The 22,149-nt window shown below is 40.1% G+C and overlaps 1 protein-coding gene across 1 annotated transcript in view; it reads right to left on the reverse strand.

Annotated features, from left to right (window-relative positions):
• Positions 1-217: 217 nt before the first annotated feature.
• The window catches only part of LOC131688871 (uncharacterized), a 430,877-nt gene continuing 408,945 nt past the window's right edge, over positions 218-22,149 (reverse strand). Inside the window, exons 6-7 of the mRNA XM_058973461.1 lie at positions 14,033-14,128; positions 218-3,139 (exon numbers count right to left, since the gene is read on the reverse strand). Of these exons, the coding sequence (XP_058829444.1) occupies positions 2,263-3,139; positions 14,033-14,128 (973 nt within the window). The 3' untranslated portion in view covers positions 218-2,262. The remainder of the gene's footprint in view (positions 3,140-14,032; positions 14,129-22,149) is intronic.

The raw sequence follows: 22,149 nt of genomic DNA on the forward strand, positions 1-22,149 counted from the left end.
CATCTTTAAATCTGATTTATATTATCATCAATCTAACGGAGACGCATTATGATTCATTGTTTTAAAAATACCTTCGCTCTCCTCCAACATCGCATGGAAGTTGAGTTTTGACTGTCGTCCGACCAGCTCAAATATTTGGCCAAAGATATTCCCAGAATAGGTGGACTTATTAACATTATCGTTATGTCATCACAATTTGTAAACGAAACAACAGCTATTTAAAGTTTTTCGATATGATAATACTCTGCTCTTTTTATATTTCCTCTCTCATTCTTTGGTTAAATATAAAATAAAAACATTTATGATACAGATTTCTTCCTTACATTTTCAACACTTCGTCATACTTATTCGTTCGATATCGAGATGCAGTTTCCCTTGTCCCTTACGTTACTCTCTAATGTTACTTTCTTTCATCTACCGCAGCCATTGTTAGATTTCATGTATTTACCTATTCGCTGTTTTACACTTTGTAACTATTTCTTGATAGTTGTCAATGTCCTACGATTCTACGGGAAATAACAAACGTCTCGCTACTATTAGCTTTACTACAATGTTTATCTTCTTCTGTTTCGTGCTATGAACATTACCCAAGCGATGAAAAACGAATAGTGTAACAATTTTACCAGCAACTCAACCGGGTAATGAGAAAGAACAATTTACGGGGAAAACGTGTTTGACTTTTCCGCATCGCCCTGGCGCAATGGAAACAGAATGCAAAATTAATCAAATTTAAAGCCATTTTCTGCGGTGTCAACGGCGTGGAAATCGGGGTCGCTGAAAGTGGCAAGTGACGAATATATTGAAACGGCGAACGAAAAAAAAACTTTTCCCACCCACCCAGGGGGGATGCATGTTATTAAAAACGAATAAAACCCTGCAATCAAAACTTTAGCGCTTGCAGTTTACTGATTCATATATTATGGTTTCATATTTCTGCATCTACCCCTCCGTCTCCGTCTATCTCGTTCGCTCACTGGTTTTTCATCAGCATGCTTTTTCACATTGTGATTTTGCGTTTTACATTAATTTGATGTTTCAGGCACATATTAAATTAAAATTTAATTTATTTTCACTCTCGAATCATTCTGTTTGTTTTAACTCTTTTTTTGCCTTATAACTTTATCCTCTCGTTGTGGTTTGGATGGGACGACACACTCGTTCACGCATTGTTGCACTTCGGTTCCAGTTCGCAACTAAATCGGCAGAGCACAGCAAGGATAGTAGTAAATATAGCACAAACACTCAGCTGGAGATAATTTATTGGTTTCATCTCCCCGTTCCTCACTGGAGGGATCGCATGCACTCGATTTTTTGTTGTAGTGATCTTAAAGCTAGATTCTATACAACTCTACAGAAATCCACGATACGTTTAACTTACGCCTAAAATGCGAACAACTAAATCTATTTATTTTTATTTGATTTTTTCTTTCGTTTTCTTCCTGCTTTGGTTGGCTTTCCGGGTGAGGTAACATTAAAAATTTGGAACTGAACGCGCCATAGGATATTCAGGGGTAAATGATGAATTCATATGATCGATTTAAACAATGACTTCGATTAGGGCTTCAGTCACAAACGGAATCAATCAAAATCTCTTAATATTTCACTGCTCACTTAACAGCTTTCATTTAATTTTATTTACAAGTTTTGAACTCTATTTGATTCATTGTTTCAACTTTTTGGATGTGTCGCACTTATCAACGTTTGTGTATAAAACATGGCAAGATAAATCAACATAAGTGAAATAAAAAATAATAGCTAGCAATGTTCAGAAGGAATACAAAAACGCATACACTGTTTTGTACAGTTATTGCAATTGAAACATTATTTCCAATCAGACATTTGAAAGAGTATTACAGCGAAGCTAGCAGCTGCCCAAGTTTTTACACACTGACCCACATATTGGAATGAGAATCAAAATATGCATTCACTAGAAAGAATCGGACTGCATATTTCATAATAAAGCATCGCGCCGCACGGCTATAAAAACTCTCCACTACGGGCCCTTTTTGCATCTCCACACGGTCACATGTAAACCCTTGCACCAGAAACCGACAGCGCCTCAAAAAATAGTGCACCACAACACCCGGGCAGGCCAACCAAAACATTTCCAAAAAATATTTGTAGCAAAACTAGACTTCCATGGCGTTTATTTATCTTTTTTTCCCGCTCCCTCCATCGCATCAATGTATGTGTGCATGTTTGCTAGAAAATAACATCGGTGCGTGTACGTGTGCACAGATGTGACTGCGTTCGCGTCCACGGCTACAGATGTGCCACCGTCCCGCTTCCTAGCGATTTTACTGGATTTAATAATGCTGCCTTTCCGGCACTGACCGGCAGCGCACCCCCAGCAGCAGCAGTAACCGAATCGTCGCCGTACACGGATTTATTCGATTTCGGCTGCTCGAGTGTGCCGGAAATGGTAACAATTGTAACTAAGTCCTTGTTGGGAGCGTTCTCGCCGGCCGAATTACTATCGTTTTCAATTATTTCGTGCGTAATTGAATTTCGTTGTTTATGTTGCACTGGGGTCGCCACCGGGTCTCCACCGGTGGCCACGATGGCAGTTGTTGATTTACCGTCATCTATTTTAATAATCGAAGGCGTACGTCCTGCCACGGTCGGTTGACCCGTTGTCGATACAATATTATCGTCATTTATTAGGCCACCACCAGAGCCGCGGGTTGCTTTTGTAGCTGGCGTCATTGCCGTCGTCGGCGTCGTTGTCGTTGTCGCTGCGGTTGCTGTTGTTGATGGCGGTGGTGGCAATGGGGGTGGCGGTTTTCGGGTCTGCACCTGATGCTCGCTGCTACTGGCTTGAGGCTGAGCTATCACCGCCGACGCTGATGAACTCCTACGGTCAATAGTGCGATAAGTTGGTGGTGGCGCACCACTAGGATCCGAAACTGCTGCCAGATCCGGTTGGCTTGCCCCGCCCGGTCCTGCACTGATTGGGGGTGATGATTGAGTTGTCGCGTTGATACTGTTTGTACTGCTACCCATGGCACCGCTGATGATGCCACTTATGCCACCGAATATGCTGGTGCTTGTGCCGCTGCTGCCGGTGGCGGTTGTCCCTCCACCTGTTCCACCGTTGACATTGCTGGCGCCGTTGTTGTACCGTGTGGTAAGGGGGATTCTGTGTGGTAGACGAAAAGATGAATGTGAGTTTATTTTGGTGTTTTAAAATTATCAGTGGGGTTTCTAAAGAGATTTTAGGGATACAGACATGTTAGAGAGTGGAAAAATAAAGATTCTGATATTTGTTACACTTTTAATATAGTGAGCGAAATAAGCATTATTAACGGCCACTCCCTCCGCTGTCAGGTTTGTCATGGGTGAACTCAACGAACGTTCAAGGCAAGCACTGATTACAATTTAACTCACGACAACGACAAGACAGTATATTTTGGTAGGGATGCCAGCCGTATTAATAATAATTTAAGTTAAAATTAATGGATGTTGTAACAGATGTAAGTATATGTAGTTAGTCTAGCCACCTCTTTAGACGTTCGGTCATTTGCCCGTCTTTGTGCTATGTTAAACATTGTTAAAGTCAAGCCACTGCTTTAGGCAGTCAGTCACTAACCCTTCTTGGGTATTTCGGTGCTGTTTGTTTGTTTGTTTATTAAGGTTTTGACCCCAAGGGTCATTCGCCTTTTTGAGTTCGTATACAATTCAAAGATAATTACAATTCATAAAATAATAGTAAAAAAAAAACGCTTTTAATCCACCTAACAGTGTGATGAGACATTTCTTATAACTCTTATCACTCTCTTCGGATATTATATCGTTTGAGAACATTTAGAACTTGATGCTTCGCGATGTTTTTGATAACACATACTACATGGGATAGTGGCAGGACTCAAATCAGCATAGGACAACATCAGTGCTAGAAATCTCAAACAAAATCAATGGGAAAGCGAAAAAATGGCCCATAAAATAGACATACCAACGAATTATTGTTAATGCTCTGTTAATAAAATATCTATATTGTGGTGGGAAAACTGAATTTTCCTAAAGGGGTTATATGTACTGAGCCAAAAAAAAATCGAATTTTTTTTTTGAATCCATTTGAAGTTTATACTTTACTCAAATTTCCAACGCGACTGAGAACTAAGAAATCAACGCTTTTTCTTGAAAAGGGCGATACTAGCAGTGATACCATTCAAAGAAAATCAACAGTGAATATTTCCAGACTTGGTTTTATTTCCTATTTAGGAGCTATTGTGTTTTTTACATCCTAGATTGCACGATTCAGTGATCGAAACCCAAAACTTCATAAAGTATTTGAAATTATTAAATTAAAATTTGTTTTTGCTATTGAAATTGACAAAATGATAGTATCGCCCCTTTGGCGATTGTTTACTTTTTCGGTCCCACCTATCAGCATTGAAGTCTCCCCTTACGTTTTTTACAATAACTACCGTTCTGCACCACCGATTTCGTCCGTATTTTTTCAATAGCGATCATTTTTACTATTTACAGCTGGTATCAGCTTGATAATCCTTAAAAAAAACATACAAAAATAACAGTTTCGCCTCTAAACTGTTAGCAAAAAAGTATCGCCCTGTTTGTTTGCATGGAGCGTGGAGGGCGAAACTTTAAATAAACAAACAAAAATACAGTTTCGCCCGTTGTATTTTTTGCTGTAGTTTAAGAGAGCAATATAGTAAAATCAAAATTTTTAGGTTAATTTGTTGCGTTTCAAAGCCCTCATTCGCATGTATGAAAAAAGCCATATGTTTACATTTGTAAGTATCGCTCTTTTCACAAAAAAAACGTTGAAAGGAAATCGCAGCTTCTGATATCACGCTATCTCTGAAGTGCATGCGTGCATAGTTCCAAATTTTACTTCGACATCGACTTTTTCTAAAGGTGACTTCCCAGTAGTATCCTTGATTTGAATTATTATCGCTAATCCTAATGCCAAAGAACAAATAAAAACCTCTCGAAAACGAACCGTTTGGGAAAATCATCATCATTACTGGAATTTTCATTTTCACGAATCTTTTCGATAACCTTCCGTCACTTGCGTTAATGCACTGGGTGCACAGTGCTCTGAAAATCTAGCGAAATCGTCTTAGGGCACCAGCGGGTCTAATTCAGAGCTATCTACGCGGCGAGTTAAATCTGTAAAGAACACTAAAATTTATTTCTATTCCATAATTTTCAGTTCAGCAATTCGAGAGATCGTGCTCATCGCAAGCCATGAAAAATAGACTATGTTGCGAAGCGATGGAACAACTATTAAAAAATTTCAAATAGCTTATAATTTTCACAAACTTTTTGGGAAAAATTGTTTAATAAGCTTTCGTAATATTGTGTGGGAAAAAAGCTGAAAATTTCAGCATTTTCTCTATCTGCAACATATAAACCCTTAAATATACCAATTAATTGGTATACGAATTGGAATAGGTTCGCCAAATTTTGGAAGAAGTCTATAATATAACCCCTTGAAAGCTACCTAAAAATTGTTGTAGTTCGATGCAATAAAAAAAATCCCCAAAAATGAAATGTACCTATTAATGTGAAACACAGTGAATAATACATGCAATAAAGACCCATTTTTATCAATCTCATGGTGTATTTTAGGCTGACAAAATGGGGACATTGACTAAATCGGGAAACTTTTTTTCTTTACAATAAACTGAAGCTGTTAAAATATTCTTCCCGTCCCTTGATGTAGTCTGATAACTATTTCTGATTATGATGAACTTTTTATTTTTGCATATTTCCATCTTCATGATAAGGAAAACATGCTCAAGAAAGGATTTACTTCAATTCAGTCTTATTCGTCTGCTAGTGCCCTTCAAACATATGTTCATATTTGGCTGATAAAATCGGGGTTTCAATGTATTATAATAGATATTCAGCATTCGAAGAAGTTTCTTGTGAACGAGTGTAGAACGAATTTGTTTCTACTTACTTGAAGTCAGCGGCGTAGCCAGAAATTCGGTTTGGTGAAAATCGATCATACTGTCCAAACGGCATAATTCCGAAACCGTAATTTTTGAAGTTTTAAAGTTATGCAGAATTATTTTTTCAGAAAATAGTAACAGAGTTCGTGTCTTTACCGAATTTGTTGAGACTTTATTGTAGTCATGAATATTAACCTGAAAAAATTCACCATAAATACTTCTTGGACGATATACCGTCAAAATTATTTTATCAAATGATGCGCTGTTTTTAACGTTTGTAAAACTCATCGAAGATACTAAACCTCCGAAATTGGCGGTTTCAAAATGATGCTATCTTGACCTTAAATTACTGTTTTTAAACATTTGACCTATACATATAATTGGTCATACAACAAAAATCAAATGCTCATCAAAATCGATCAGAACCTGCTAGAGTCGAATTGAAATCGTCATTTTTCATAAATTTCTCTCTACATTCGGAAAGTGTTATCCTCGGTATTAACCATATTACGTTTTCGTCTCAACTCGACGCATTCCCAAAATAAAAACCTGTTTTAATCCACCTAGTGGTGCAATTGTGCTTGTCTCATTTGTATAGACTAAGATTCCATGGCTGGTTATGTTCAATACAATGGTGGAAATGAATATTACATGTTCAGTACGATTTGCACATACATACAATGAATCAACATACTGTGATACTGAAACATCGCTTGAAACCAGCGACGGATCATGGAGAAAGATCCGGGAGGTCCGGGTCCTGCCGAAAATTTTCAACTTGTTAAGAAATTTTAAACTAATTTTAATTTTAAAGTAGCAACCCCTCACTGTATATTCCCTCCGGGCCGGTATGATTGACGATTTTTAGAGTGATTGCATAACCTTTCTATATGAGAAAGGCAAAAATGTACCAAAGTCCAAAAAAGTCAATTTTTGTCAAACATCTCAATGTTTCATGCATTTTAAAATCATTTGGCCTCAAAAATACAAATTTGATTTTGAAAATTTTTCATTTCAGTTTATATGGGAATTTGCTGTGTGATTGCACTCTTCAACTCGTAACCCCGGAACCGGAAGTCCAATCAATAAAAAATTCAATAACAGCCAATGGGAAGGTTGTACCTTTCATTTGAGACTAACTTTGTGCAAATCGGTCCAGCCATCTCTGATTAACAGAGGTCACATTTTTTTCCACATACACACATACATACACACAGCCATTTTCCGATCTCGACGAACTGAGTCGATTGGCATATGACACACGGCTCTCCGGGTCGGGATTAGATTGACGAATTTTAGAGTGAATGAGAAAGGCAAAAACATTTTTAGCAAATGTTGAAAGTTATGCATTTTTTTGGTGCGCAGTTCTATGTTTCATAGACATTAAATCAATTTTAACTTCGCTTCCTATTAAATAAAGACCCTTATCACAGTACATATCTACAAAAACGAGCTCAATTTGAAAAGAAATCTGAGGATTATGATTGATTACAGAACTCTGGAATTTTCTATTGGAATGTTTTCAGGCAGGAATTTGATATTGATGCTATTAGACAACTGTGAAATCAAGACCAATAGATCAGTTATATATCAGGACCCCATTACGACAATTTATCAAAAGTCCTCATGATGTTTGCAACAACAGGTTATCAATCTACGGATCAGATAATTGTTATTGTAATATTGAATTAAATCAGTCAGCATCAATAAATTTTCAACTTCAATCCAATTTTTTTTGGGTGTGGTGGGGGAGGGAGGGTTGTATGGTGTACCCCAAAACCTTCTCTTGGCTACGCCGTTGCTTGGAGTTATTTATTTCGCTTTTTGTTTTCCGATATGTTTCAGATCGATCCGATGGTTATAAGTTAGAAATATTGCAGTCAGAAGGTTCGCACAAATGAACATTTTAGTACTGATAAGTTATCAAGTTCCTTCCAGACAACTTGGAAGTGTTCGGTGATTATTTCTAGCGGTTGTAGATAGTAAAATGAAATACAAAATTCGTTTTATCGAAATAATGTTTAGCTTATTTCAATGGATTATTACTATATTGAACAATAAATAGGCGACAAAGAGTAATCAACAAACAACAAGCCATAACTTTTAAAGTATTCAAAATAGATATTTAAAGTCTTTAGTAAAGTTATTCGCAAAAGTAAGAGCTACAAATTTGCTGAAGATATCATTTCGATATAATCACTTCCAAGAAAATTTGTGAAAATATCTCACTCATAGGGGGATTAATCAGTAAAAGCACAATACCAAAAGAAAGGGCATATTGCCTCCATTAAATTCTCCGAAGATACTATTGACCTAAAATAAGCCGTTTTGGCGTTAATAATAGATTACATGTTTTTGGTCATATTTCTGGCAATGGGAAATGATAAAAAACTTTCGTCCGCATTTAATGTTAAATATCTCTTTTGATAATAGTTCGATTTTAACAATCTATAGCTTGTTCGAAAGGTATTCGTTAAAGCTGTCTAAAAACATATAAATTGTTAATCTATGTTGTCAATTTAAATTTAAAAAAACTGCGCAGATAATTTAAAAAAACTGCGAAAAACGCCATTTTTACGCATTCAAACATTCATATCTTGGAAACTAAACATCAGAATCAAAAACAAATTAATAGCGTTCATACTGTTTTTTAGTTCTTTCATTTAAAATTGGTTTGGATAAGATCGGCTCAGCCATTGCTGAGAAACACGAATGAGAATTTGTCCGTTACATACACACACACACAGACACACACACACACACAGACATTGTCCCAAATCGTCGAGCTGAGTCGATTGGTATATAAGACTCGGCCCTCCGGGCCTCGGAAAAAATCTTGAAAGTTTGAGCGAATTCTATACATTTCTTTTATAAGAAATGTAACAATCAAATATTATTGCTGCCTTTCTGGGCGCACTGCTTTCCGCTTCTCGTGTTTATCTTCTTTCTTGGTGGTGAGCAATGGTCAGGTTTACCTACTGTCGCTTGCTGCTCAGTCCGTCTGCCCTCTCCTCGCTCGTGTTTACGTCCATGTCTTCATCGTTGGAGCTTTGTTCGTCGCTGTTAGATTCTTGGTGCTCTTTGTGTTTTCGTGTGACTCTGGTATAGCTGTCTTCCTTCTTGTTTATTTCTTCCTTGCGTACGTTAACTATTGGCTTTGGGATACCGTGGAATATTGTTTGTCCGGCATGCATTTTTTGACCGGTTGTCTGAGGTGTATCAGTAGATGTCCAAGGCTGTTTGGTAGTGTGGGTTGTAGTAGATGAATTTTCTTTAGTTGTTTTGGCACATGGCTTTCCGTAGTGTGCTGTATTGTTACAAAACTGGCACGTGGGCGTCTGTCCAGGGTATGTGCAAAGGGTTCTTTGTATGTAGTTAACACCTTGCGATGATCTGGCCTCGAAAGTTAAATAAGACGGTATAGGTTGGTTCAGTCGCATTCGCACAACCCGAACACCGTTGGGAATGCCAGGGAAAAAGTTTCTCCATGTGTCGTTAGAGACTGATTCCACTTCTCCATACTTCGACATGAATCTTTTAATATATTCCGTGCCAGTACGAGGTGCCAGATCATGGAGTTTTATTTCAGTTAGATCAAGATCCATATACACGGGGATCTTGGTTTTGACGTTTTCATATTCGACGTCATGTTGCATGTTGTTCTTTGCTCCGAAGCTTTCTGCCTCGGCTAAGGAGTTGAAGTTCCAAATAGCGCTCTCAAGGCAGCGATCATAGCGAACCTCGAACATATTCAGGCTAGCTATGCAGAGATGCCTTGACGAGTGCCGCTTCCCCGATAGATGGAAAAGGCAGAAATTGGTGCTGTTGCCGAAGCCCGGGAAGCCGCCAGGCGACCCATCGGCGTATAGACCAATCTGTCTGATCGACACGACTGGCAAATTGCTTGAGAGGATTATCCTCAACAGGCTAACCCCGTACGCGGAAGGTACGGACGGCATGTCAAGCAACCAGTTTGGCTTTCGGAAGGGTAAGTCCACAGTGGACGCTCTCAACTCAGTGATAAAGACTGCCGAGATAGCGATCCAACGGAAAAGGCGAGGCATTCGATACTGTGCGTTAGTGACACTCGACGAGAAGAACGCATTCAACAGCGCAAGCTGGGATGCCATCGCGCTCTCGTTACACCGGCTTAGCCTACCGGTGGGTCTGTACCGGATCTTGGAAAGTTACTTCCAGAACCGCGTACTGCTATACGAGACCGATGCCGGTCAGAAAAGGGTTCCGATTACCGCCGGAGTCCCGCAGGGCTCAATCCTAGGCCCGGTGCTATGGAACCTCATGTATGACGGGGTTCTGAGACTGAAGTTCCCTCCTGGGGTCAAGATCGTCGGCTTTGCCGACGACGTAACCTTGGAGGTCTACGGGGAGTCAATTCGTGAGGTAGAACTAACCGCAGAACACGCGATTAGCACGGTGGAGGAATGGATGAGCGCGAGAGGCCTGGAGCTCGCTCATCACAAGACGGAGGTAGTTATCGTCAACAACCGCAAGTCGGCACAACATGCAGTTATCCATGTGGGAGAAGTCGCGATCGCTTCACAGCGGAGTCTGAAGGTTCTCGGAGTCGTCATAGACGAGAAGCTGACCTTTGGCAGTCATGTCGACTATACGTGCAAGAAAGCTTCGACTGCTGTTGCGGCATTATCGAGGATGATGTCCAACAGCTCAAAGGTGTGCACCAGTAGACGTAGGCTACTGGCAGGCGTTGCCGTATTTATCCTCAGGTACGGCAGCCCGTCCTGGTCAAGTGCACTGAGGGTAACCAGTTACCTACGGAAATTGGAGAGCACCTACCGCGTGATGTGCCTCAGAGTGATATCTGCCTACCGCATGGTATCACACGATTCATCCTGCGTGATAGCGAGCATGATGTCAGTCGGGCTGGTCATTCGGGAAGATGAGGAGTGTTTCCAGCTACGTGGAAATAGAGGAGCCCGCGGGCGCACCAGGGTGACCTCGGTAGCCAGATGGCAGCGTGAGTGGGATAACTCCTCGAAAGGTAGGTGGACCCACCGGCTGATACCTAACATATCGAGCTGGGTGGGTAGACCCCATGGGAAAGATCACTTTCATCTGACACAATTCCTGTCAGGCCATGGCTGCTTTCGACAGTACCTCCACAGATTCGGGCACGCAGAGATCCGCGTTTGCCCTGACTGCCCAGGTGTTGACGAAACTTCCGAGCACATACTGTTCGTATTTCCTCGCTTCGACGTCGAAAGGAGAGCATTGCTTGACGTCTGTGGCTGGGACACAACCCCTGATATCCTTATTCAGCGGATGTGTCAAGCGGTGGAGAAGTGGAACGCAGTCTCGACTGCAACCACCCCGATTGCCTGCAGGCTACAGAGAATCTGGCGCACCGAGCAACAGACGACGGGCACGACTAACTAGTGATCGGTTAGTTGGGGTGGAAAGGGCCGAGTGCGAAAAAGTGAGTGAACGGTCTGTTCATGCTGAGGCAGATTTGGCGCAGCGACTGGCAACCGCGCAAGGGGTAAACCCAGCCACCCCGAAGCAATGCAGAAGAGTGAGTGAATAGACGTATATATGGACTGCCTCATGCCAAGATGGGAGGGTCGTAGCGTAGTATGTTGTGACTTCGCTATTGATTCCTCGTGGCGTTGCAGAGGAGTGAAGGGTGAGCATCCAAGTCAGCCTCACACGGTATGTTAGGGGTAAGCACAAAATTAAACCTCACAAGGTACGAAAAAGATGAGCACACAAGTAAGCCTAGCATGGCATGATAGAGGGGAGCACAAACGCAAGCATCACATGGAGTGCTAGAAAGTGAATCAGGGTGTGACAGAGCGAGCACCCAAGTAAGCCTCATTCAGGATGTATGAACGCGTGAGCGAGAGTGAGTGAGTACATCAAGTACAGCCATCCCCCCAGAAGTTATACCGAGAGGTAGTCCCTGGGGAGAACAATGGCGGTGCCCAATGGAGTTTAGTCGGCATTACCTTGTCATGGTGGAGCCCGACACTCCAGTACAATCCGTATGGTAGCTTGGCATCTACTAAGCACGTCTACTGGGTCAGTGCGTAAATTTCATTCTCCATTGTAAAAAAATAAAAAAAAAACACATACACACAGACATTTTCCGATCACGACGAACCGAGCCGAATGGCACATGACACACGGCCCTCCGGGCCGGGATTCACTTGACGATTTTTAAAGTGATTGTATAACCTTTCTATATGAGAAAGGCAAAAAAGAAGAAATTTATTTCGTTTGCCTTAATTCTGCTTACCGTTCACATCGAACCAAAGGACTAAGAAGGCGGATAGTCGTGACACGTGAATCCAACAAACAATGAAGACTTCCAGTAGTGTAAATTAATAGAACATCAACAGCGAGAAAAGCACGGACGAATACAGTTACGGCCTAATGGACGATTAAATTCGCACATTGGTACTATAAAAAATATCCACTGTTCAATAAAGCTAATGCACAGAACCGTACCAAATAAACCACATTTAAAAAACGCATCGTTGCAATGTGGCTAATTCAGTGCAGATGTTGTAGATGGTATGATTCAAATTGCGATGCGGGAAATCCATTTGTAGGGGAGAGAGGGTAACAATGAAACACATTTTTTCTACAATTTAATTTTGATGATAATACTTGTTATTTGTGTAATCAAAAGTGATACATAGTGCCACTCTGTTGTTAACTAATACATATATTTTTTCCAGCTGGTAAAATTCACGGGAAATAACATTTTTTGGATAATAAACAGTCGGTGGTAAAATGTATCAGTGTGCCCCATGGGTAGGAACTATGAAACACGATGTCGTCTATAGTGAAATATTCTACTTATAAATTTTATTCTTTTGTTTTGACGAAGAATGATCCTAACGCTTTGAATTAAAGTTATATTGAGGCGAAAATCGTTTGTTTACGAAAGAATCCACTATAACATCGCGTAACATTGAACCACCATATATACATATCAGCTGCAATCCTGAAATAAGAGACAATTTCTACAAAACTTGCCCAAATTTACTAATTTTGCACTATATGAGTAGTATTTACTGTTGAAAATCGGAACCCATTCACATTTTGAGACAGACCACAAAAACAAAAAATTATCACTGTTCCCCATACGCCTTCGTTCCACAGTTACCCAATGGGTCTATTCATGAAAATTGTGAAATTACACAGAACCATGAGAAGTTACCAAAAAACTTTGTTCGCGGCATATGTTGAGCATAAAATTTGCCAGAAATAGCAATAGACTAAACATTTATTCAATGAATGGTAACTCATAAAGATGGAATAATGTTTTTCATTGCAAATTTACTCTGGCTATCACAAAACAAACAAATATCCATTAAAAGAGATACAGTTATCAGATCTCTTCCAAAATATAGCAACACGTGTAAAGAATTAGAAATCGTGAAATATGAGAGAATGAGACGATTCGGATCATGCATTATGATTTTATTGCGAATGTTTCATAGTTCCTGCTGATCCACTGTTACCCTCTCTCCCCTACTGCCAATGTTCGAGGAAACCTACTGTCAATGGTGTAGTTGAGTTATCAGTCACCCTGTACTGCATACATGAATTATCCATACGATTAATGGAATGACGACGTGTAAATTGCTTTTATTTATTTATATCCTTTGATTACACTTGGACTCAGTTAAATGGTAGTGACTGTACATTCACCACACACATGAACGATTTCGATTGCATTTGTCAGTATTACAGTTGGACACTGGCTTCTAGTAAAATTGATTATTTTTTTTAACTAATTCGAACAAAATTATTCAATTATCTTCCGGTTGACCTGCAATGCTACAAACTGCATCAATCACGCGCCGATGGCCAAGTAGCATAATCTAGCAGCAAAGCACTTTCCCCATTTCCCAGTGAGAAAAGTGCCCATCAATTATGTGAAAGTAAATACTCGAGAACGATGTGGCTTTTACATGCGGCTATCTCTGCGTCGTTAACTCATCCGACACTCACACACACATACACACAGAGAGACGGTTACAATCAATCTTACCCCACCGCGTATATCTGCATTGGTCTGCATCGATCCCGGACCGGATCCGAACGAGCAATCATCTACTTACCTCAGAAGACTCCCGACATTGGATCGATAGGTGGGCGGGGGTGACGCCGTGCTGCGCATTCTTCCAGATTGACGATCTCTATCCAATAGAAGAAGCCTGCAATACAGAGATATCGATACTTGAGCACGAAGCTTTTAACTGGAGGGTGAATTACAAGTGGCATTAATTTTCTAAAATCAGAATCGATTCTTGGGTGTGTGGGTGGCAGTGCGTGTGCATCTGAACAAACATGATTTCTGGAGCTTGTTTAAATCTCCTGTCTAGCTACGTTCGTACTTGTAGAACACGTACTGCTGTAATTCCGTACCCTGCCTGGGTAGGGAGTGGCAGGTGCGCAAAAGTTTTCCCATGGAACCAAGCCGCCATAATTAAGATAAATGTGCAAATGTTAATCTAAATAATTTGCATACAGCAACCGGACGAAGCGTTAATCTTGATAGGCCGGAGAGCGGTTTTCCGTTCTCGCCGGGAGTAACAAATCACACATGTATCACTTCCCGTCAGGAATGGGCTCGGCCGGTTGGCAAACTTTGTCATATCGTTCGTTAGCCACTGGTTAGGACGGGCCGGAGTTGACTAGGGATCCCTGCTGGCACTGACCAGAATAGTAAATAATGGCCATGGCTCAGCCGGAAAATCACTATCTTTCGGCCTTTGTGCACACAGACACGCAGCAAATGCTGAAACCGCTCTCGAAAGTACTATTTGTCTAAATCTCGTTTGCAAAATTGTTTTAGTTAGTAATTGAATTATTCAGATCAGACGAGCTACCGTGGGGGTAATTAATTTAGAGTAATTGTGCTTTCGAGGCAGCGAAACTACGTTATGGAGAAATGACATATTTGATGTATTGATTGTCAGACAAATTTAGAAATAATTCATGAAAGGTTTTAAGGTTCGTATGTTTTTATAATTCCAATTTCAAGCAAAAGTCTGGAAACGGCAGAACATTTTAACACAATGGGTATTTTTAACCAGAGATTGTAATAATTTTCGATATTTCCATGTTATTCTAAATACAAAAATGATTAAACAGCTACAATTTCCTAACTTTTTTCTAATCCATTAAAATTCGTTTATATATTTTACCGATACGAAAAGATAAGTTAGAGCAGTGTCTGCTATTACTGTTCACATCGCAGATTCCAATTATGAAATAAACAATAGAGATGAGTAAAGTCCGGAACATAGCCACGAAATCAACGTAGAATTATTCGTTAGGGCATCATATCCTAAAATGGCGATTTGATTAGTAAATGTACATTGCATTACATGTTCTCATCGTTGACGACCCTTTAATCGATCATTCTTTCGAAGGTAAAAGTTTGAATCATTTGTATAGGCGTCTTTTAGAAGTGACTATGTTCTACATGTTTTCGCTGGTGTCTATTTGTTCCAATTTGTTCCCGTCCGAAAGCGTTATGTTTAATTCGAAAATGCTCAATGATAATTACTAACATCACAGAGAACAGACGTCCATGATCGAACAAAAATATTTAAAAAACGTGTGTAAACATTTGAATTAATATACGATAAACACTAGCTCCGCCACACCAATTTATCCCAACTATCCGCCAAATCCATTTCGGAACGCTGAATGGAATCAGTATAGAGTCTTGCTCAAAGAAAACAACCGATTCCGACTCTATCGGTTGATGCATTTGAGCTGGTATTCATGCTGGAAGTGTGAACCGGTTCCGGACTAGTTTGACTGGGTAGAGGAATAACCGCTGTCAATTCTGTCGAACTCAGCCACAAAAAACATGACGACAGTAGCGCACCTGGTTTGGATATCCCAACTACCTCCGAAACCGTTAGAGATTTTACACAAGTTGAATGCTGAAGATGGACGTCTGTTCTCTGTGCTAACATGTTGTTTGCTACGAAAAAATTGTTTTGCCTATAATTCGAAAAATACTTTTAAGGCGAATTTGTATTTCAACGGCAGCTAGGCGAGCAACATGGATGATAAAGCGCTAATCGAGTATATTTCTAAGTAGTGTCTGAAATAGTATTAAAAACTATACTAGATGTTATGATGGTCAGATTCGTATTTTTGAACTCGAAATCCGAAGCCGAAATGGCCAAAGTCTACAAATGCCGGGTTAGGTGGTTGACCATTTTTTGCCAGTATCAATTACCATTAACTCGAGGTACGAATTCATGATATTACTATCGTAATCTATTCTTCCATTCCTAATTCGTCATATTTTCTTTTGTCCAAAATATTGCATTTAATTCAGTATTTTACTTTTATTCATTTTTTCCGCGTTGTCCTACTGGATCTATATAGCTAGGTTCTCGAAAGGGCTCCCCGTCACAATCGTTCACTACAATTGCAGGCGAGACGGGTAATGTTACCCACTAAAACACTGCTTGAGGCCAATTGCAGCGGGCCGTGATTCGGAATTTGACATTCATTGTACGTTTCAGATATGTGCGGGCGTAGGGATTTCGCTATCGCGTGTATCATTGCGAAGCGCTCGAGCGTTTGTATGTTAACGTGTGCGTACACATATTCGCGTGTGTTCTTGGATGGTCCCGCGGACCGTCATTTTGAAATTTAGTTTTCGGTGTACGGTTAACATTCTGACAGGCTGTGAGTTGTCCCATATCACTGGAGTTCCCGCTCATGTTGCCATGGGCGAAGGGGTTGTACAGTGGATATGAGAGCTTTTTTTAATTGGTTCAATTTAAGGCATGAACCAAGACTGCTGGTACCGAGGATAGAAACTTCCGGAAGTAACCGATTCATAATAGCGCGAGCGTGGGAGTTTTTAAGGATCACGCTTGAGACCGCGTTTGAACATTTAGAAGTTCACCTTATTACCGGGATGCTAGTTTAGGTTGCGTGAATGATTGCGAAGGGCTCAAGCATTTACATATTAAAGTGTTGTTCGCGTGTTTGTGACTTCGCGTGTATAAATCCGATTTTATAACCGCATATTCATTCGCATATTTGCGTGTGCTTTTCGATGATTATGGTGACCGTGAATTTGATGCTTAATTTTCAGTGATCAGATGCTAGAAGAAAGTGAGTTCTCTCATTTCACTAGAGTTCCCGGTAATGTCGCCATGGAACGTGTTGTTTAGTTGATATAAGCGTCAATTTTTGTTATGTTAATTTAAAGGCATTGGACCTATGCTACTAGAGCCTAAGATAGCCTAAGATAGGGACTGAGATCGCGTATGTGAATTTATAAGTGCTAAAATGTTCACTTAGTCGCCGAGGTGTTAAACTGTTTGTGAGATCGCGAGCGTAGTTGTGGGTGGAAGATCGCGAAGGACTCGAGTGGTTATCGTTTTTGTCGCGTGTGCCAGCGTATACGTAACTTTGCGTGAACAAATTATTTTCTATAACCATGTGGCCATTCGTATGTTCTTGAATGATCGCGCACGGACCATGAATCTGATACTAAATTTCTAGTGTATGTTTCAGTTTATATATGAGAGTGAGTTCTCCCAAATAACTCGAAAGTGAGATCTCGAAAAAACGTAGAAAACAGTCAAAAAGTTTGAAGAAATTCACGAAATTAAAAAGTAGAAAGTAGAAGGAGTGAAATACTAGACAAATTTCAAACAGGTTTGAAGTTGGTGCGACATGTTGGTTTCAAAAAACAGAAATTTTCTGTTGTTACATTTTGGAATGCATTACAGGAATGTTGCAAATTTGGAACAAGAAATACTTCGATCAATAAGCAAAAATTGCTAGGGTTCACATCTCACGCTACTGCAGATGCGAAGATTTTGGAAATAGCATGATATATCTCTTTATGATTTTCAGATGAATTTTGGACTACCGAACTCCAAAATCACTCCTATTTTTGTTTTGGATTTTTAATGTTTTTCCATTTTTAGGACTGTTTAGGCGCTTATGTGATATTTCGCCAGATAAAATAGATAGTTGTTTACAATATTTTAAAACATACTTTTGAGGCTCACCTTGTATTCAAGAAGTCAGAAAAGCTCGACTCTTTTATAAAACTCATAGACATAATAATGGCAGTTCCAGGCACTACCTCCTCGAGCCTGTTTTTTCCAGTCAGTGAGACGAACGATCTGATGGTGCATATGGGTATTTCCACGTCAGATTTACAACCAAAATTTTTATACCTTCCAATTTTTTTCTGGCATTCCTTAGCTAAAAATAATCGACACGTATTTTTTTGTTTTGGCTGAATATGATATTTTTTTTCAAGTTATTAGTTTTTGAACTTTTGAAGTTTATAAAATTTACCACTTAAATCACTGTGATAATTCAGAAATTATTATATAAATTATTATATTATGTGTTCCGCAAATGTTAGAAGCAAATAATTTGATTAAGGTTGTGCAAAAAAATGTATTAGTTTATCAAATAATTTATTATTATATCGAGAAGATTGTGTGAAAACTTCATAATCTAACTCAAAATATTTTACGAGATATGTCAATTATAACATTGCCTTGTTAATAGTTTATGTTTTAAGTTTATAATTGTAATATCTCGCAAAGTATTTTGAAATCCACTCCCAAATTTTTACAGAATCTTTTTAACATAATTCCTAATACATGAAGAAAATAAAAAGTAAAACAAAATTGGTCCAACTTAAAAAAAATTCAATTTGTTTCTAATAATTGCAGATTTCTCGACAAACATATGGTTAAGGCCTTAAAGCCAACTGTCAAAATCCACTTTGAATGGAAATTCCGGACAAACCGTTACTAGCCGAACACAGTTCACAACAGTTTATGAAAGAGAAAACTGTTCTCTTTCGGTTACTATAAACATCTGTGATTGGCGCGTAACGGTTTGTCCGGTATTTCCATTCAAAGCGGATTTTGACAGTTGGTTTTTAGGCCGTAATCATATGTTTGTCGAGATTTCATAAGTTATACAACAACAAAATTTTTGCGATTTTTTTTTCGGTAAGCTCATTTGAAAACGCAACTTTTTTTATTAAATATATGTTCCCATATATCGAATTGTTTCCGAGTTATCGGTGATTGAAAAATGTTCAATTTTATAAACTTCAAAAGTTCATAGTAGGCTACATCTTCCTAGCAAACGGTTGTGTTTTTTGGCAGCTTTTTTCGGCTCCAAAAAATATTCCTTTTATCGGTGAAGATTGCTGCACAGCTCATATATAACAGCTTTTCGCGAAGAATTCGTGCCACTTGTGAAGAATTCTGAAGAAAATTTTGCTAACGACACGGGTCGTCGCTGTAACCTCCTTGGTTACAAGCAAACCGTATTCAGTGAAAATCAACAAACTATATTCTTTCACAAAAGAACCTCCGCAACGATATATCCAGAAGAATCATATTTCAAGAGACGGATTACTTTCTCCTGCAACGAAATTATCTTCAGAAACATCTGTAAGGACTTCGAACTTCTAACCGATCGCAGATCAGAACATCCCTCTTCCGCTCGGAGGCTCCATTCCCAAGTTGAATTCAAGACAATATTCAATCATATGCTGATTTCGTTTTTAGAGCCGAGTCGCTCTAGGTTCGCTCTGAGCTGTCACTTTTGTATGGATTTTGTAAATATTAGAGCGAACCTAGTGCGACTCTGATCTAAAACCGAAATCAGCAATAGACTTAGACCCCCCCAAGTCCCTGGGGTCCTCTCCCCCCTTAGCCAAACCCTCCCCCATTACCTTAATACGGGAGACATTATTAACCAGCAAACCTTGCTATTACGCCCCATCAAGGATTCCCAAGGTAATTAACAACCTCTTCCCCACAACCCCTTCACGATCCACTTGTTAATCAAAAATGCCATCGGAGCAGAGCCCAATCTCTACATCAAAGCCAGCAAAGAAGCTAGAGGCACTCAATATATCCTGCTCACTTCCTCCGACAAGATTTATGAAAAATTGCTAAATATGAAAACTCTCATCACCGGCCAAGAAGTCGAGGTTATTCGCCACCCACATCTTAATCAAATTTCCGGGATTATCTACGATTTGGACACTAAAAATATTGACGTTAATACTATCCTCGAAGGTCTAAAGAATCAAGGAATAGGAAGGTCCGAAGAATAACAAAAAAAGTTAGCGGTATTGCCACCAACACTCCACTACTCGTTCTATCTTTTAATGGCCCCCACCTGCCCGAATTCATATTTCTGGGTTTAATGAGGGTCAGCGTCAGGAGATACTTCCCCAACCCCATGCAGTGTTACCGCTGCGGTCGCTTTGGTCACGGTAGCAAAAAATGTAACCAGAAGGAAATTTGTCTCAACTGCTCCCAGATTCATGAAGTTTCCCGAGAAAATCCGTGCAATTTCCCTAGCAAATGTATTAATTGTGACGAAGAACATAGTGCCACAGACGAAAATTGTCCCATCTATTTCGAAGAGAAAGAAATAATGAAAATCAAAACAACAAACAGTTTATCTTTCTCGGAAGCCCGTAAAATCTTCAAGCAAAACTCTGCAAGTAAACCATCCTCTTACGCAAACACCGTGAACAATCGGCTCAACGTTCCCATCGACGATCGTGATCGCACAATCAATCTACTCCGCAAAGAAATCGAAACCCTAAAATCAAACAAAAGTGCATCCCAAAATACTAACGAAAACACCATTATTGAAATCCTCAAGGAACAACTACTCCATGAAAAAACAACCAACGAAGACCTTCGAAATGAAATTATTTCAATGCGAGATACTATCGATAAGCTCAAAAAACTTATTTCCGAGCAACATCCACACATCCAAAGTCAACCCAAAACAAAAAACAAGCCTAAATCCCAACAAACTTCATCATCCCAACCACCTCCGCAAATCAACATCATCCATCCAGACCACAACAACCGAAGTCGTTCCAGAAAAGATCCTGATATCAATCAAAAAAAACAAACCCGGAAGCTCTATACAAAACAAACAATCTCCCAGTAGTACCCGAAAAAAGAACCCACTCCTCCCCCACTGATGATAATCTACACCAAACTAAAAGGTTTCCACCAAACACCTGACTGCTGACATTGATATCTCAGATTACTTCATCTCATCAAATGCATCAACAACAAATCAATAAAACGAACACCATTGCTGATATTCTGAACCCCAAACAACGTTCACCCAGCCCAATCCCCGGATGTTCCTGGTATCCAACAAACTTTCAATCAAATTTCACACCATTAAGATACCCTCAATCTAAAAAAAGCCTCTCCTCTACACCGACCCCAATCGCGGACGTACCGGCCCCTTTCGATGAACCTTCGGCGGCTGTCGGTGTAGGGGGCCCGGCTTTCTCCCGGGTAAGTTCTGCTATATTGCTCCGCTATCCAGACCAAGTCAATCGCTCTGAAAAATTTTTAGAAATTCCAACGCATATACTAAGGATCACCCCAGATACCCAGCACTCAACTATATCATCACAAGCGGACCCCTTGCCATACCTACCACGGTCACTGGAAGGGCACTACGCCAGTCCATCCAACAAAATCAATCCCACCACTATATGCAACCCTGAAACTAAATCTTTACAAAAAAGTCTATCCCATGCACTGGCCCTGTCCGCAGAAGTACCGATATTCTCCGATGAGACTCCGGCGGCTGCTAGTGCAGGGGGCCCGACTCCCTTCCGGGTAAGTCCCACCCCAAGCAATCCAAATCACGAACAGTCATACTGCTCCACATCCTCTGCAGACATCCCAAACCAACGTGGAATACCGGATCAACGAAACTCTATTACACCCAGCTTCAACTACCCTCGATGCAGCTCCCCATCGGTATCTGTTTCCAATTCCGATACTCACAACAATAATACTCGAAGCTCACTAGCCCTCCAATAGAACACCAATGGTCTTCGACGAAACCTTGGGGACCTACCTCATCATAATCCCATCGTCCTTGCCATCCAAGAAACCCACATCCCCACTGATCTTGACATCTCTCGTTGGCTCGGAAGCCATTATACATGGGATCTCCTGACCGGTGGAACCAAAGCCCCCACTCCCTGCACCGTTGTATCCATCTACATACCACAAGAGGTTCAAGAGATCGGTAAAAAACTCGACAACCTAATTCGGCAACTCCCAACTCCTTTCCTCATAATGGGCGATTTTAATGCACATCATCCTGCGTGGGGATCACGGCGATCCAATCGTCGTGGGAATGAAGTCTT

Source organism: Topomyia yanbarensis, chromosome 3 (genome assembly GCF_030247195.1).
Source record: "Topomyia yanbarensis strain Yona2022 chromosome 3, ASM3024719v1, whole genome shotgun sequence".
Taxonomy (NCBI): domain Eukaryota; kingdom Metazoa; phylum Arthropoda; class Insecta; order Diptera; family Culicidae; genus Topomyia; species Topomyia yanbarensis.